This window comes from Octodon degus, unplaced genomic scaffold (assembly GCF_000260255.1).
Source record: "Octodon degus isolate 3935 unplaced genomic scaffold, OctDeg1.0 scaffold00130, whole genome shotgun sequence".
Taxonomy (NCBI): domain Eukaryota; kingdom Metazoa; phylum Chordata; class Mammalia; order Rodentia; family Octodontidae; genus Octodon; species Octodon degus.
In genome coordinates this window covers 3,795,070-3,807,671 of record NW_004524706.1, presented here as the reverse complement: position 1 = coordinate 3,807,671, position 12,602 = coordinate 3,795,070, and the positions used below count along the sequence as shown (strand labels likewise).

The following is a 12,602-nucleotide window of genomic DNA, read 5'->3' as shown; positions in this document are numbered from 1 at the left end:
AAAAAAAAAAAAAAAAAATCAGAACAAGAAGTTATTTTTCTTATTGCCCAAGCAATTTCTCTTGCTTTTGTTGACTGACTGATACATACAATGTCAAAGGACTAAAATGCCTTTCGGGGCCCCAGCTTGAACTCTAACTGGAGAGAGTGAGGCAAAGAGAGTAAAGGAGAGAACACAAACTTGCTGCTGGGAGTAGTGATTGCCACCTGCTCCCTTTGGACATTTGCAGATGCTGGTGAATGACTGGACCTTCCAAGAATAGTACCCTTATCCCAGCCCCAAAATGTACCCAAGAAGAGAACATGCAGAGCCCACTGTTCCAGGCGAGCTCCCTCCCCAAAGGGTAACGGAACGTGAAGTAGACTGTATATGAAGGCGATGGACAGGGCAGATGGAGTGTTGGCATCACTCTCTTTAGGCACTTGTGTAAGGAATGTAGGCTCTCCAGTGAGCTGCCTCCTCCCAGGGCCCTCCATTCTGTTCTTCAGCTGGGCTGGTGCCCAAGGGGCACCACATGCTGTACCAGCAGGAAAAAAAGCAGAATTATTCAACAGTCCTGTTGCTTTCGCCATAATCAATGTTTGTGCTACTTTCTAAAATTGCTGAACAATGTAGCCAACCAGAACAGAACCTGGGATAGATTGTTTTGCATAGCAAATCTGGGTCTATACAAGGGCTGCTAGGGAGAGGAAAGGGTAGCTGTACCTTCACAGGCCGGGATTCAGACTCTCCGCCTTCCCACTGGACTCGAGGCATGGGCTAGGTCTAAAGTATCATGGCTTCATTACCAGAGTGGGGTAAACCCAGGACCATGCTCCTCAAAGAGGATTTCCACACTGAAGTTGAAACTCCCCACCAAAGAGTAAAGAGGAACAGTCAAGGAAAGAGGAGAGTTTGTCTCAAGGCCAGCAAGGACCAAGCTAGAAGCCCCTTCCATCTCTAGTCCTGCAAGACAGCCAAATAGCAAATGTCAAGGGAAAAAAAGAAAAACAAATAAAACCCATGCCACCCACTCACATGCCCTAGTGGGAACCAGGAAAAATTCATTTGTGTAAACAGAAGCAACAGGGAGCAGCAAAATTCCCCAGCCTGCCCACAGGACACGCTAGATATGGGATAAGTCAGAGGTCAAAGAACAGTCCAGTCCAAGGGAGGGAAAGATGCACTTGCAGGAAAGAGCACAGGACAGTGTAGAGGAGGGAGCCTGCAGCAAGAAAAGGTATCTGCACAGAGGAAGGACAGAGCCTGAGCCCCGACTTGGGGCGATAACCACCCCTTTCCCAGCCAGGCCAGAGAACAAGTCAGATACATAGTTCCTTCAGATGGCTCAATGTTTCCAGGATGTAAACTCATTGGGCACGGGAGGGATTTCCAGATTTTGGCAATAGACTCAAGTTATGGTATAAAAATAACATTTAGGGTTTTTTTTTTCCTCTTCTTCTTCTTCTTTTAGATCTAAGGATCTTTTGTTATAAGACACCCCGGTTAAGAAAAAACGAAACACAAGAGACTTTTGGGCATCAGGGGAAAAAAGAAGCCAAAAGTAAAGAATGTTATGAAAGTTAACTCCAGACCCGGTAAGGTAGGAGGCATGGGGACAGGGTAAAAAGAGGCAGAAGTGAAAAGGCCAGGGGCCAGTCATCTCAGCAGCTCAGAGACCTGTCCTGTTTGAAAGTGCAAATGTCAATGGATTTTAACCGTCTTGAGGTTGTGATCTTTTTAAAAGCTCAAAGAATGTGGAAGTCAATTCCTTCAAATGCAAAATACCTGGCATTCTAGCTGGAGGCTCACTGGGTTTGGGACATTTCTTCCCCACTTACCTCCTCTCCCACCCACACCCCAACCCCAAAGAAAGGTACAAAAGGTTGCAGTTCTGCAGCATTACCATTACAGGGAAGGCACTGGTTACCCACCAGCAGGCGGAAGGAAGACAGGGTCGTGTCACTTCAGAGCTAAGTGCCATAGTGCCTTAAGTGTTACTAAGGGGGCTGGATGTCTGTCAGGGAGGAAGTGTAAGGTGGGGTAGAAAATGTGGGAGAGTGGAATGATGGGGGCAGCTGGGGGAGGAGCAACCAAAACCATTAAAAATCTTCCTACAAACTGGATTCTGAACCCATGAAAACATCTAGTATCCTAAAATATTGATCTGGGTCTGGTTTCATTTTTCTTCTTAAACAAATCTAGACCGTTTCTGATTAAGGCTCCTAAAAAAATCCTTCCCTCATCTCACCCAGTTTCTCAAGCCCCTCACTTTCCCATCTAAAGTATCAAACCCAAACCTACCAGCATTTGTCCACAGGGCTGCAGAGCCAACCTTACCAAGCTGTCAAGCGTGAGTTTTAGCACTGAGAGTCACATGAGACACCTGTGTGTATGGTGGGCATCAGTGCTGCCCTTCATGGTCCAGCGGAGTCAAGGCCAGATGTGACAAGATGGGGTAAAAGGTGGGGGCATGAGGTTGACATCAGAGATTTCTGGCTGGTGGTCTGTCTTGCTGGCCCTGTTCCCCTTCCCTACACTCTTGCTATAAAAAGAAACAAGGCCTCCTGTACTCCTCCCCACCACCTCCCTCCGCCTGCTTCCTCTGGATTTGGGCAGCACAGCTCCTGGGGCTTGGAAAGCTTTCTTCTATCCAGTGAGGTAACAGCGTTCTGCCTTCAAGCGAAGTACATGGTGCGCAGAGTGTCCTGGTGAACCTGCACGGCTTTGGCCAGGGCCTGGGGGTCCCGCCCATTGCTCTGCCCCGATATGTGGCTCCCCTCTCCACTGAAAAGGAAGAAAATAAAAGACGTCTTTCCTGATGAACTGAGGTACTAATTCCCATACCACCTTCACACAAAACCCTCAGTTGGGGCAGATGAGCCCAAGGACACCAAACTGCACAGTTCCCACATCCTTCCACTTGAGGAAAGTTGAGAGCACCTGGTATAAAAGGTTCAGGTAAAAAGAAAGTCCACTTGATCCCAGGCCTCACCTGTCATGCTCCTTGTCCACCAAGTGATATCGTGCCCGGAAAGCCACCAGGCGGGCATAGTAGGCTGGTGCTGGGATAGAGACGGAACGTGTGCATCGTACATAAGTGTGGCACAGCTGGTATGTCAAGATCTGGAGCTCATCTGCTGTGAAACGGTTGTCATCCCAAAGAACATAGTAATGGGACGGTCGGCTGGTGCCCTGGGAAGACAGGAAGGTGAGGGGCCCCAGGCTGGACAGAGGGGGATGGGCTGGTGATAAGGGACAGGCTATGAAGCATATGGCTAGGCTGGATGACCTACCCATGAATAGGCATACACAAACTCACCAGTGTCAGGGAGTACTCTTATGGGCAACCTGCAAGTACACTTAGTGCTAAGAGAGCAATTCTTATTTGAATACTCCCCAGTGGGGGCTGGGGAGATAGCTCTGTACAATAAGCATTTGCCTGGCAAGCGCAAGAGCCTGAGTTCAATTCCCGGTTCCATAAAAAATAAAATAAAATGAATAAATGGTTCATCTAATATATTTGCCATAAATAAATAAATAAAATGCTTTAATATGAGGCTGGGGAGATGGCTCAGTAGAATAAGTGCTTGCCTGGCAAGCACAAGGGCCTGAGTTCAAACCCCGGTTCTGCAAAAAAATTACAATTAAAAAAAAAAAAAAAAAACCACTCCTCGGTGATAACTGATATAGCTCTAGAGGGAGTGGGAATAACCAACTAATCTTTGATCCAATGGAAGCCCCAAAACATAGCCCAGCTACCTGAATGCCTGCATGGCTGCACAGATAGAAGTCAAACTCAAAAGGGTGGGTGATGTTGGTGTCCACAGTGGTCCCAGCTGGGATGTTACCACTCTTGCCAATCTGTGTAGAGACAAACACAAGCAAGATCCCAAGACCTGCGTGGCCCTAAATAGGGCCATGGTTGAATTCTAATCTGACTCTACCAGAATCCCAAGAACAAAGATGGAAAATGCCATTTCTAAAGGGCACTACATCTTGAAAGAATAGACTTGTAAAGTCAGACAGACCTGTGTTCAAGTCCTGGTTTTGCCATTTATTAACTGTGTGACAGCAAATCACTTAACCTTTTGGAGATAATAATAGTACCTACCTCACAGGGTTGCTGTGAGGAAGACGCCTTGTACAGTGTCTGGCACATAGGAGAAGTTCAATAAATGGTAGTTCCCTTTCCCTTCTCTGAGAGCTGGTCTATATATAGGGTCTAGGCCAAGGAGCTAGGAGGAGGGAGAGGAAGTATAAGGGAAGGAGGGGAGAAGGGGGACACTAAGGGAAGGAGGTAGCAGAGGACAGACCACAAGAGCCATGGGGAAGGAAGAAGCCAGGGAGGGTACACAGGACAAGCACTAAAAACCCAGACTTTATCTCAAGGCCTTTTCCCCTATCAAGACGAGGGAAGGAGAATGAGGGTATTGATGGCTTTCTCAATCCCTCACTCACTCGCTCGTTCTTGTCAGCACAAAAAAGGCGGGTATGATGGCGTTTCTGCACCACAATATAAGTAATCCCAGGCTGGTAGTCCTTTTCCAGTTTGATGCAGGCATCACGAATGGCCAGCAGCTCATAGTGAAGGATCTAAACACAGGGTGAGAAGAGAAATAAAAATAGAGCTCCTCTTGAGTTTACATGCCTGTCTGAACTTAAAGAATGTCACTTGTGGTATGACTTTTTTGCTCTGCCTCCTTTTATAAATTGATGCACAACAATTAGATGATAGGCCCTTCCTTCCAAAATCACTCTTATATTCAGCTTATCTGATATGTTCCTGTAACACTTTCACTGAGGGGCTTGGAATCAGAAGAGAGCACCGACCTGGCTCCCATGCATAGAGCTCTAACATCAGGACTCAAAGACAAAGTTCACAAATAATCACTAAAATCACAATGCTCAGCTAAGTCAATTCCAGGATCAAGAAGTTACAGAACTTTGCCTGCGAACTCCAAGAGCAGACAACATTTGGACCACTAGACAAAAGTAAACATGTAATTACTGAACAGGTAGAGAGGGAGTGGATGAGGCCGGGGAGACAGCTCAGTGAAAAAAATGCTTGCCTGGCAAGCACAAGGTCCTGAGTTCGATCCCTGATACCACAAAAAAAAGAGAAAGAGGGAGTGGATGAATATGATCCTACAAAGAAACAGAATTATAGTAAAATGGACTAAAGAAGCCACTACAGGTCAGTAATCACAGGCAATATTTGCCTGTGGCTATGGATATGAGACACAGAAAGCCAAAACTGTGTGGGAGGGACTGGGAGTGAAACTCAATTGTAGAGCATGTACATAGTATGCACGAGGCCTGGGATTCAATCCTCAGCAGCAGCAGCCCCACCTCCAAAAAAGGAATGCATGGTAGAAAATGACAGACTTCGGAATCAACCAGAACAAGCCTTAAATCCCTGTTTTTTTTTATGATTATCTCATTCTCTCCACATCCATTAACGTTAACTAATAAGAACTGCCTCACAAAGTCATTGTGAAGACAAAAATGATACAAGGACAGGGCCGGGGGGATGGCTCAGTGGAATAAGCGCTTCCCTGGCAAGTGCAAGGGCCTGAGTTCAATCCCCGGTTCCACAAAAAAAAAAAGAAGATACAAGGACAGATAATTCAGGCATTAAAAAAACACAGTAGGGCTTAATAAGTGCCTTTATTTTTTCTTTTGCTAAGCAGCTGTATTTTAACCAAGGCTATGTGAAGTCACTAAACATTTCTAAACAAAGATATGGTAAATTTGTCTGCTATATTAGGAAATATAGGTGACTTGGACAGACTGAGCATGATAGGTAAGAGTATAGATTCGGGAGTGAAACTAATGCATCTGAATTCCATTTCTGCCACTTACTAGCATTATTAAAAAATTTAAACCTCAGTTTTCTCATTTTACAAATGAGAGTTAAAACATTATTATTTCGGGGCTGGAGAGATGGCTCAGTGGTCTAAAGCACCTACTTGGAACAAGCTTGGCAAAGCACAGGGACCGCGGTTCGATCCCCCAGCACCACATGCCAGCCAGCCCCGCCCCCTGGTGGGCTGAGTTAGCCACACACACACACACACACTAAATAAATGTTAAAAAAAAACCCAAAATAAAACCATTATTATTTCATAGAGTGATTACAGAAAGTAGGACACACACAAAGTGCTAGGCCCTATTCATAGCATCTACGACATATGTGGTCATAACACAGTCATCATACTGTTAATGGCTGTCAAGAGCTGGGCATATAGCTCAGTGGCGGCATGCCTGCTTAGCCAATAAGGCCTTAGGTTCAACCCTCAGCACCAAAAGATTAAAAGATGAAAAATGTTCCAAAAATTGAGTTTAGTATTCTATGTTAAAAAACAATGTGAAGGCTTGGCAGTGAGAATAAAGAGGAAGAACATTATAAAGGAAGGTCCACAGCACTGGATTTCAAGCTGTCATTTCTGGGCCAACCATCTCATCTATACTTGTCAGAATTGGGGCCAGGCAGATGGCTCAGTGGAATAAGCACTTCCCTGGCAAGCGCAAAGGCCTGAGTTCAATCCCCAGTTCCGCCAAAAAAAAAAAAAAAAAAACAAAAACAAAAAAACTTGTCAGAATTGCAAATTTGAAGGCCATACCCTAGATGCATTAAAACAGAAACTCTTCACGAAAGTAGCCCATAAGCTGTTTTAATTACCATCCCCCCACACCATATCAATGTATGCTAACATTTGAGAACCATTGGGGGACTAGTAGGGGGGGAAAAAAAGAGACCCTCTGTTCTAAATAGTCTTCAGCATGAATCAACCAGTAAATAGGCTTTTTACTATAAGGTCCGTGAAGGCTTAGATACTCCACTCATCAATGAATGATCCTATTCCCAAGTCTTCCACACTTCCTAGTGCTAACAGTTTACAAAAGGAAGCAATGCCTAGCCCTCAGAGCTCAACATGAAGATTTTTTTCCACCTACTGTGTGCCCTACCTGGGGGAGCTGGCCTTCAGGGACCCCATCTCGATAAAAGATGATGCGGGTAGGCTTGAAACGGGTAGACTTGTAGAACTGGATGAGCAGCTCACGCACCATGTAGGACAAGTCTTCAATGATCTCCTGCCGTGGTCGCTGCACCCGCACAGTAGCACAGTATCGGCTGGGGTGGGCATCCATACTGCCTACTACCTAACAATCAAAGAGAAAGGATCAGCCTTCAGGGTATTACGCTCCCTCACTTGTCAGACTAGGGGTTTGGGGGAAAGTCTCCTACCGAGAGAACTGCTATGGAATGAACAGAGCCTGGGTGAGATTCAATGAGCCCTGGTTTCAAACTGTTCTATCATGCATGCAGAATTTTAATCCATCTGATAATACCTGCTCTTAGGGGTATGGCCATACATACTAACGACTTTGCACAAGGCTTCGCTGTAGCCCCTTGCAGAGGGGACTGTGATGATCTGACACTTCAAAAATCAATCGACAACCCTATCTAGGCAGGCCAGATTTATCTTTTGTTCCACTCAAGTGCAAATCTATCCAAGAATGTTCTCATGATTGTTGGAAGCAATGTCATCTTCAAAGCGGACAAAAGCCACCACAGCCTGGGAAGGATGGTCACAAGGAAAACAAGGATGAGTATATTAGAAGGTTTGCCTACATTTAGCAGTATGACGCCAGTATGCCTAAAGAAATGTGAAGGCTGAGGAAATGGAAGGAAAACTTGATCCCTAGAAATTGGAAGACCCTCATAGACAGAGAAGAAAAGTCTGGAGTAGAAATGGAGACATCTACTCTACTAGATGGATGGAAGGTGAACAGGAGCAGAGGGAAGGACATTCCCAGCAACCAACACTCTTTGGTTGGTTTGTTTTGCTATTTATTTATTTATTTCATACAGGGTCTCACTATGCAGCTCAGACTGGTAGTGATCCTCCTGTCCTAGTGTTGGTATTATAGGCATATGCTACCAGGCCCAATTTCAGTGGCTGGCATGGCATGCCTAAGATTCCAGGGTCAGCATAGCATATGGTACCAGGGATTGAACCGGAGTCCTTGTATTTGCCAGGCAGGCACTTAACTGCTGAGCTATCTCTCCAGCCCTTTTTGTTTCTTTGAGACAGGGGCTCACCATGCAGTTCAGGCTGGCCTTGAATTTACTATGCAGCCCAGGGTATAATCAAACTCAGTTATTCTCTCGCTTCAACCTCGAGGATGCTGAGATTACAGGCATGCATCACCATGCCCAGCTTCTTCCTTTTTAAATCAGATTTCAGAAAAAGATAGACTCACTTCCCTACATTCAAAAAGCTTAAGTAGAAAGAGAAAATTCTGAATGTAGGACAATGATAGGAGATCGGGCCATATTTCTGGCCACCAGCCATAGTTTTACTACTCTTTGCCCCAAAAAGAAGATCTTGTAAAGGGTCAAGAGCTAGGCCTGAGGGGGAAAAAAATATCATGCATGTTCTAAAGGATTCAGAATTGAGTGGAGAACCTCACAAGAAAGCTAGAGAGTATTACTCACTGCTGTGATAGAAGGTTTTTTCCCGTCCCCTGCTGGGGGATGTGTAACATCTGCTCCCAAGAATATCACTGGCTGTTGAAAGACAGCAGAGCTGAGCAAAAAAGAGAAAACACAATGGTGAGGAGTTGGGTCGTGTCGGCCCGGCACTGTGCAGCACCCGCTCGGGTCTCTCTCTTGTGGTTGATTCATTCTGCTTGGCCAGGGTCCTGCCTTTTCCTCAATCCCCAGTAGGATAGCCTGATACTGTAAGTGGATCAATAGAGTTCATACCGCTGGTGTGGGACTAGGATGTTGTTAATGCCACCAAGTTTGACATTGATCTTGAGGCAGAGGTTGGACAGAGTCTGAGGCGAGGTCTTCACCACATTCTTCACCTGCACACACTGCGTTGCCATTCCCAAAAGCGTATCTCCAACACGCTTCACTTCAGCTATGGGAGGGACAGAAGTACTTAGTATACCCAGCAAGGATTTACTGCATGCCTACCAGATGCTAAGCAGTATATAAAGTGCCAGGGAACAAATGGTGAAAAGAAACATACAGGCTTTGCTAGTGTTTACTATCTGGTAATTTTTTTTTTTCAATCTGGTAATTTTTAATTTTTTTAATATTTATTTATTTATGTATTTGGTACAGGGTCTCACTATGTATTTGGCTCGGACTCAGTGATCTGCCTGCTTCAGCCTCCCCAGTGCTGGGATTACAGGCATGTGCCATCACACCCAGTTTTGGTGGCCAGCAAGGCATGGGACCATCACGACATGTGGTATCAGGGATCGAACCCAGGTCCTTGTGCTTGCCAGGCAGGTGCTTAGACTGCCAAGAGATCTTCCCAGTCCATATCTGGTAATTTATTAAAATAATGAAAATTACATTGCTAAATGCTATAACTGAAAATCTTATGATGCTATGTGAGCATATAATAGGGAGTAATAACTTAATCAGGAAAATATTCTTTTTGTGTGTGTGTGTGTGTGTATTTTAGGGAAGGTTCTACAGAGTGTTCAGAGTCTACGAGATCAGACTCATAGTGATCTGCCTGTTTACAGAGGAAAATATTCTTAAGTAATGATGAAACTGAAGGTAGCAAAGGACTTAGAGAAAAGGGTTTGGGAGAGAACATTTCATGCAGAGGAAGTAGCATACAAAAATGCATACTCCCAGGAGAGAGTAAGATATATTTAAATAACTGGAAAGATTGTATTATCCTAAAAGGAGAGCAAGAGGACCATACTATAAGAGGAGGAAAAAAGTGGTCCTTATTCTGATCTATGGAAGAGATGAGGGTAGTCTACGTTAAGGAGTTGAGAGCTTTGTGCTATACTACAAGGTACAGCACGGGCTTAGTATGTACAGGGTCCTGGATTCTAGTCCAGCACTCACTCATCCCTAACAAAAATAGATTTCATGAAAGACTTTTAAATTTCTAGCTTTTTTTAAAAAAACAAGAATCAATCATAAATTGTTTTTGAGACACTTTGAGTCAAATGCTTTTCTTGTCATTCCAGTTAGGATATCAATTAGGTAAACGGTTATAGTGAGTAAAAGGTCAAAAGAAACAGAGATACAAGGGTCAACCAAATAGCTCAGTGGATTAAAGTGTCTGCAAGCAGGTGCAGGGACCAGGGGTTCAATCACTGGGCCTGCTATGCCGGCCCCAGCCCCAAGGCACACTAAGATGGCAACTAGACTGGGCATGGTGGCACATGCCTATAATCCCAGCTCTTGGAAGGCTGTAAACAGGAGAATCACTACAAGTCCAATCTAGTAGTGAGACCCTGAACACCTTGTAGACCCTTCACTAAAATACAGAGAAAAAAAAAGAAAGAAACAGATATAAATTTGCATAAAATGTAAATACAGGCAGTGACTGAAAACCTAATCTCGATAAGGTCACTAAGGAAGTTAGCATGAAAAGAAGGCTTAGCTCCAAATCTTTAGGAACTTGCAGCATTTGTAAAAAAGGAGCAGATAAGCGTACAAAACAGGAAAATCCACAGAGCTTTAAGAAAGACCAAGAAAATACTATATCATGAACACCAAGGGAAGAGAAGGTTTTGAAAAAGAAAGTCAAATGAAGCTCAGAGATCACATAAAATAAGAATAGAATTATCCTTTGGATTTTGTGAAATCAAAGCTACAAGTTCATTTATAGACATAGAAACTGTTCTGGTGATATATCAAGGAGAAGATGCATGATCAAGAGAGAGTTTGGTCTGTGTTTGATGGGAGACACCTGAAAATATCTGAAAGCCAAAGCAGTTACTTCTACTTTTAAGAGCAAATCTGTTCTTCAGCAGAAAACATTTAAGCAAGCCACATAAAATACAGAAGTCATCTTTATAAAGTCAGTAGAGTACACAAAGACAAGAACTAGAGGTAAAACTTTTTTTTTTTTTTTTTTTTTTTTGTTTGTGGGGAGAGGGATTAAATTCAGGCCCTTGTGCTTGCCAGGGAAGCGCTTATTCCATGAGGCAAAATTTTAGAGGAAGAAAATATCATAAAGGTGAACTATCTTCTGCAGTTGTTTCTACCCTGGAAGCCTGTGCTGGTTTCTTAGATGTAAGCGGGAGGCCAAGATTCCAAACACTGCAACAGCAGAGGACCACAGCTCAGGGACAGGAAAGCAACACAATTTTTACTCCTTTTAAATTTATAGCAGTTCTGCCAGACATGGTAGCACATGCCTGTAATACCAGCAGTTGGGAGGCTGAAGCAAGAAGATTGTTGTGAGTATGAGATCAGCCTGGGCTACAAAGTGAGTTCAAGGCCAGCCTAAACTTCTATCTCAAAATCCTGTCTCAAAAAGACAAAAAAAAAACCAACATCAGTTCTAAATGTGAAAGGTAAAAAATAATCATTAAAAAGCAAATTACAAATAGTATCTTTGGGGCTGGTGAGATGGCTCAGTGGTCTAAAGCACCTACTTAGAACAAGCTTAGCAAAGCACAGGGACCCCAGGACCACAGGCCAGCCAGCCCCACCCCCCTGGTGGGCTGAGCTGGCCACACACACAAATAAATGAATAAATAAATAAAATTAAAAAAAAAACGAATAGCATCTTTACAACCTTGGGCTTTGAGCAGGATACATAGAAAGCACTAGGCAAAATATTAATAAATTAGACTACATTAAAATTTAAAAGTTTTGTTCAACAAAAGATACCAGGAAGATATAGTAAAAAGGAAGTCACTGAGCAAAGAGACGTGTAATACAAGCGCATATTTAACAAAGGAATTGAAAAGAACACCTCAAACAACAGTTAAATTGATAAAAGGTAAAGGACTAGAGGGGTTGGGGAGATAGCTCAGCAGCCTAAGTGCCTGCATGGCAGGACTTATAAGGTCCTGAGTTCAATCCCCAGTACATGGGGCTGGGAAAGATCATTCAGTAGAATAGGCCCTTGCCTGGCAAGCATAAGGGCCCGAGTCCAACCCCTGGTTCCACCAAAAAAAAAAAAAAATCCCTGGTACAAAAAATAAAAATATAAAAAGTAAAGGACCAGAGCAGGCACTTTAGAAAAGAGGCTACAGAGCTAAGTGTAGTGGTACATATCTATAATTCCACCTTTCTGGGAGGCTTAGGCAAAAGAATTGCCATATGTTCTACAAAGTGAGTACAGGGACAGCCTGAATTACAAGGTGAAACCTTGTCTCAAGCCTACCCTCTCCCTGCAAAAAAGAAAAAATAAATAAATAATAAAAATAAAAATATATAAGAATGACTAAAATATAAAAGGCAAAATACCAAGTTTGGTAAATACATGAACCATCTAAAACTGTCAAACGAAAGGGCCAGCGAGATAGCTCAGTGGACCAAGCGGCTACTTAGGCAAGCACAGGGACTGGGGTAGATACCTGTGGTGCTGGCTCCACCCCTGGGTGCACTGAGCCACTGAGACCAGGCATGGTGGCACACACCTCTAATCCTAGTGCTGGGGAGGCTGAAAACAGGAGGATCACATCCAAGCTACATAGTGAGATCCTGTACCAAATACATTAATAATAATAATAATAATTTTTCCTGGGTTACACTATTGAGATACTTTGTGAAAATTCATTGAGCTGGGGCTGGGGAGGTGGCTCAGTGGAATAAGCGCTTCCCTGGCAAGTGCAAG

General features: G+C 43.9%; 1 protein-coding gene across 2 annotated transcripts in view; it reads right to left on the bottom strand.

Moving 5' to 3' along the window:
* Window positions 1-6: 6 nt before the first annotated feature.
* Window positions 7-12,602, bottom strand: part of LOC101571277 (protein argonaute-1) — a 43,624-nt gene continuing 31,028 nt past the window's right edge. Inside the window, exons 13-19 of one of the 2 annotated variants that reach the window (XM_004641017.3) lie at window positions 8,756-8,915; window positions 8,486-8,576; window positions 6,952-7,146; window positions 4,441-4,575; window positions 3,742-3,843; window positions 2,975-3,174; window positions 7-2,766 (exon numbers count right to left, since the gene is read on the bottom strand). In XM_004641017.3, coding sequence (XP_004641074.1) covers window positions 2,658-2,766; window positions 2,975-3,174; window positions 3,742-3,843; window positions 4,441-4,575; window positions 6,952-7,146; window positions 8,486-8,576; window positions 8,756-8,915 — 992 coding nt within the window. In that variant the 3' untranslated portion in view covers window positions 7-2,657. Of the gene's footprint in view, window positions 2,767-2,974; window positions 3,175-3,741; window positions 3,844-4,068; window positions 4,218-4,440; window positions 4,576-6,951; window positions 7,147-8,485; window positions 8,577-8,755; window positions 8,916-12,602 lie in introns of those variants that run through there. The other variant, XM_023701070.1, reaches the window with a different exon arrangement.